The sequence below is a fragment of the Oncorhynchus mykiss genome, chromosome 2 (genome assembly GCF_013265735.2).
Source record: "Oncorhynchus mykiss isolate Arlee chromosome 2, USDA_OmykA_1.1, whole genome shotgun sequence".
Taxonomy (NCBI): Eukaryota; Metazoa; Chordata; class Actinopteri; order Salmoniformes; family Salmonidae; genus Oncorhynchus; species Oncorhynchus mykiss.
Window position 1 is genome coordinate 3697501 of NC_048566.1, and position 5308 is coordinate 3702808.

The 5308-nt window shown below is 43.8% G+C and overlaps 1 protein-coding gene across 3 annotated transcripts in view; it reads right to left on the reverse strand.

Moving 5' to 3' along the window:
- Window positions 1–3514, reverse strand: part of LOC110505062 (secretagogin) — a 24750-nt gene extending 21236 nt beyond the window's left edge. For 2 of the 3 annotated variants that reach the window (XM_036935358.1, XM_036935364.1), the window contains exons 1-2: window positions 3283–3502; window positions 3045–3115 (exon numbers count right to left, since the gene is read on the reverse strand). In XM_036935358.1, coding sequence (XP_036791253.1) covers window positions 3045–3115; window positions 3283–3352 — 141 coding nt within the window. In that variant the 5' untranslated portion in view covers window positions 3353–3502. Of the gene's footprint in view, window positions 1–3044; window positions 3116–3282 lie in introns of all 3 variants that reach the window. The other variant, XM_036935357.1, reaches the window with a different exon arrangement.
- Between the last annotated feature and the right edge of the window lie 1794 nt (window positions 3515–5308).

The window sequence follows — 5308 nt, forward strand, 5'->3', positions numbered from 1 at the left end:
AGTTTGATAGCCTGTTACTGTAACTCAACCACAGTCTCTTGCGTGGTACTAAATCCCCTTTATGGAGACAGAGATCAGTTTGATAGCCTGTTACTGTAACTCAACCACAGTCTCTTGCGTGGTACTAAATCCCCTTTATGGAGACAGAGATCAGTTTGATAGCCTGTTACTGTAACTCAACCACAGTCTCTTGCGTGGTACTAAATCCCCTTTATGGAGACAGAGATCAGTTTGATAGCCTGTTACTGTAACTCAACCACAGTCTCTTGCGTGGTACTAAATCCCCTTTATGGAGACAGAGATCAGTTTGATAGCCTGTTACTGTAACTCAACCACAGTCTCTTACGTGGTACTAAATATTATGGGTTGTATGTAAAGTATATATAATACGCATGTCAAATATTACTAGAGATACACTTCATAGATAATTAGCTGTGTACATACAGAGAGAGCAGGAACAAACACACATAAATGACGTGTCCCAGACATGTAGGGGCCAGCAGCTTCCCAATAACACAGAGGACATGAGTCTGTTCTCAATAAATGACGTGTCCCAGACATGTAGGGGCCAGACATGTAGGGGCCAGCAGCTTCCCAATAACACAGAGGACATGAGTCTGTTGTCAATAAATGACGTGTCCCAGACATGTAGGGGCCAGACATGTAGGGGCCAGACATGTAGGGGCCAGCATCTTCCCAATAACACAGAGGACATGAGTCTGTTGTCAATAAATGACGTGTCCCAGACATGTAGGGGCCAGACATGTAGGGGCCAGACATGTAGGGGCCAGCAGCTTCCCTATAACACAGAGTACATGAGTCTGTTGTCAATAAATGACATGTCCCAGACATGTAGGGGCCAGCAGCTTCCCAATAACACAGAGGACATGAGTCTGTTCTCAATAAATAACGTGTCCCAGACATGTAGGGGCCAGCAGCTTCCCAATAACACAGAGGACATGAGTCTGTTCTCAATAAATAACGTGTCCCAGACATGTAGGGGCCAGCAGCTTCCCAATAACACAGAGGACATGAGTCTGTTGTCAATAAATGACGTATCCCAGACATGTAGGGGCCAGCAGCTTCCCAATAACACAGAGGACATGAGTCTGTTGTCAATAGTATTATGTTCCTAACCAGCTGTTGACCTTAAGCATAATGACGTCCAATTTAAGTGAACATATTGACCAAGCCGTGTGTCCATGGTCTTAAGGGCAGGAACAGGACGATCTTTAGTGCAAGACTGAAAGCAAAGTGAAATACAGACCATTTATGTAATTTATTGCGGTCGGGCAAGTTGAGCTCTGAGAACGTCTTTGATGATCACAGCCAAAATATAAAGAATTCCAGTATTGATCTTTCTGATTCCTCTCGTATGTGTAAGTGAAAGGCAGGAAATATATTTCACTTCGGCATGTAAATAGCTAATTATTATTTTTTTTTTAGGCAAGTGATTATAATCTTCTAGGAAACCAGAAACTTCTCCAGATTTGTCCTTTCAGACTTTAATATCAACACTTCCTGTTTATATGACAGACAATGAGATGAAAACTGAGCACAGACGTCATTGGTCTTAAGACTACCAAGTGGTGGTCAGTTGAAATGTATTTTAACAATATCACAACAATATTTAGTTTTTTACACATCAGCAGGAGCCATTAAAAACACCATCACAGAAGCCCTTCTCAGTGCTGAACATGGCCTCTCTCTAACCACCCACTGTGAAGTAGCCAGAACATCAATGAGATGTCCCAAATAGCACCCTATCCCATTTATAGTGCCCTATTGACTATGGTCAAAAGTAGTTCACTATATAGGGAACATGGTTCCATAGGGCTTTGGTCAAAAGTAGTGCACTATATAGGGAACATGGTTCCATAGGGCTCTGGTCAAAAGTAGTGCACTATATAGGGAACAGGGTTCCATAGGGCTCTGGTCAAAAGTAGTGCACTATATGGGTGTGGCCGATGTGAAATGGCTAGCTAGTTAGCGGTGGTGCGCGCTAATAGTGTTTCAGTCGGTGACCTCACTCGCTCTGAAACCTAGAAGTAAGTTGTTCCCCTTGCTTTGCGGCTTTTGTGGAGCAATGAGTAACGATGCTTCGTGAGTGACTGGTTGATGTGTGCAGAGGGTCCCTGGTTCAAGCCCAGGTTTGGGCGAGGAGAGGGACGGAAGCTATACTGTTACATAGGGAACAGGGTTCCATAGGGCTCTGGTCTAAAGTAGTGCACTATATAGGGAACAGGGTTCCATAGGGCTCTGGTCTAAAGTAGTGCACTATATAGGGAACAGGGTTCCATAGTGATCTGGTCAAAAGTAGTGCACTATATAGGGAACATGGTTCCATAGGGCTTTGGTCAAAAGTAGTGCACTATATAGGGAATAGGGTGCCATTTGGGGCGTATATCCATAATTGCGTTTGCTGATGCCTGTAGCATCCTAATGTCATCCTTGAGCCCATCTGGACAGCAGCTCAACCCACCCAGGAAAAAGACAAACACATAGTAAAAGGTTGAATAGAGCCTTTGTTTGGACAGAGCTGTAACTAAAGATACGTTGCCCTTTGCTGCACAATTACATGGGAAACGTACCGGCTGTCTTCCTGTATCAACCCATAGTTATATTTACTTCTCAATCATCAGCAGCCTGCCATCGAATCGTTTTATTCACTCAGCTAGACCAAGAGGTACATTGATGGACTGTAAATACTTTAGCACAAAAATAAGATGTTGTTGGCGATATCCCATAGATGCAACAGTGGCACACAAGAAAGAGGAAGTGCCTTTAACACATTGTAGGCTATCTGTAATAGAGGAACTTCCGATAACACTTCCGAGGACCAGTGAGACATATTTAGAAGAGGATATTTATAATAATAATAATAATGTATGACGTTATGCGTCATTTATAAGGGGGCACACTAGTTTCTGGCAGTAGCTCGCAAATAGACTAAATGCACCTGCTGCGCTTCAAATGTGTTGCGCGTTATTAGGTAGCTAATAAAATAGATAAAAGATAAGAGAGGGAAAAAGATATGTACTTACCTCCGGACCTAATTTCGTCATCATGTGACGGAAGAAGTGGTCCAACTCCTTCCCCTCAATGTAACCATTATCTGTAGAAGCATTAACACCATTTAAAATACTCTTCTCATACGTTTTAGAATACATTTTAATACGTTTTCTTGACATAAATAACCTTTTTTTTTGCATCAAAAATAACATATATCAAGTTATGAAACCATAGCTCGCATGGTTAGGTTATAAAATTAATAATTCTCACCGTCTGCATCAAAGTGTTGCCAAATCTCCAGAAAACCAACAGCATCCAAGTGCTCAAAAGCGCAGTCCATTGTAATAAACAGGAGTGTAAATGATATCTCTAAATACAGTTTATGATAGTTCAGGTGATAGGTGTCTCTGTATCCTTGTCGAGAGTCTACTCTGCACTAGTTCACTACAATGTATGGGTGCTTTTCTCGACGTGGCCCGATCAATTCTCCAAACCTCCCCTCCTTATATGGAATAATCTGACTTCACCATGACGCGGTGTAGAACGAATAGAATACAGGATGGACGAACGCATTTCGACTGCAGAGACATTCGAGAGTTTGGTCAACTTTTAGAATGTTGAATATTGTTGTAATTCTAGGCATTCGGTTGCATTGTTTAAATATTCCACATGTAAAGTTAATGGGGAACTAACATGGCTGCCATAGAACGTTCAAGTGTTATGTAAATGTATCATCACGCAGAAACCGCATTGGTCTAACTGTCTAAATACAGTGGGGCAAAAGAGTATTTAGTCAGCCACCGATTGTGCAAGTTCTCCCACTTAAAAAGATGAGAGAGGCCTGTAATTTTCATCATAGGTACACTTCAACTATGACAGACAAAATGAGAAAAAAATGCACCAGATTTGCTAGTTCTTGCTGTGAGATGTTACCCCACTCTTCCACCAAAGCACCTGCAAGTTCCCCGACATTTCTGGGGGGAATGACCCTAGCCCTCACCCTCCGATCCAACAGGTCCCAGACGTGGTCAATGGGATTGAGATCCGGGCTCTTCGCTGGCCATGGCAGACCACTGACATTCCTGTCTTGCAGGAAATGATGCACAGAACGAGCAGTATGGCTGGTGGCATTGTCATGCTGCAGGGTCATGTCAGGATGAGCCTGCAGGAAGGGTACCACATGAGGGAGGAGGATGTCTTCCCTGTAACACACAGCGTTGAGATTGCCTGCAATGACAACAAGCTCAGTCCGATGATGCTGTGACACACCGCCCCAGACCATGACGGACCCTCCACCTCCAAATCGATACCGCTCCAGAGTACAGGCCTCGGGGTAACGCTCATTCCTTCGACGATAAACGTGAATCTGACCATCACCCCTGGTGAGACAAAACCGCGACTCGTCAGTGAAGAGCACTTTTTGTCAGTCCTGTCTGGTCCAGCGATGGTGGTTTGGGCCCATAGGCGACGTTGTTTCCAGTGATGTCTGGTGAGGACCTGCCTTACAACAGGCCTACAAGCCCTCAGTCCAGCCTCTCTCAGCCTATTGCGGACAGTCTGAGCACTGAAGGAGGGATTGTGCGTTCCTGGTGTAACTCGGGCAGTTGTTGTTGCCATCCTGTACCTGTCCCGCAGGTATGATGTTCGGATGTACCGATCCTGTGCAGGTGTTGTACATGTGGTCTGCCACTGTGAGGATGATCAGCTGTCCGTCCTGTCTCCCTGTAGCGCTGTCTTAGGCGTCTCACAGTATGAACATCGCAATTTATTGCCCTGGCCACATCTGCAGTCCTCATGCCTCCTTGCAGCATGCCTAAGGCACGTTCACACAGATGAGCAGGGACCCTGGGCATCTTTCTTTTGGTGTTTTTCAAAGTCAGTAGAAAGGCCTCTTTAGTGTCCTAAGTTGTCATAACTGTGACCTTAGTTGCCTACCGTCCGTAAGCTGTTAGTGTCTTAACGACCGTTCCACAGGTGCATGTTCATTAGTTGCTTATGGTTCATTGAACAAGCATGGGAAACAGTGTTTAAACCCTTTACAATGAAGATCTGTGAAGGTATTTGGATCTTTACAAATTATCTTTGAAAGACAGGGTCCTGAAAAAGGGATTTTTCTTTTTTTGCTGAGTTTAGTTACAGTAATATATTACTTTTGATTCACCAGTACGAACTGATGTAGTTACAGTAATATATTACTTTTGATTCACCAGAACAGACATACAGTACATGGTTCTGTTGACTGTAGCAATAAAGGAGATGAGAGTCAAGTCACACAAATGCTTTTCCTCCTGAAACT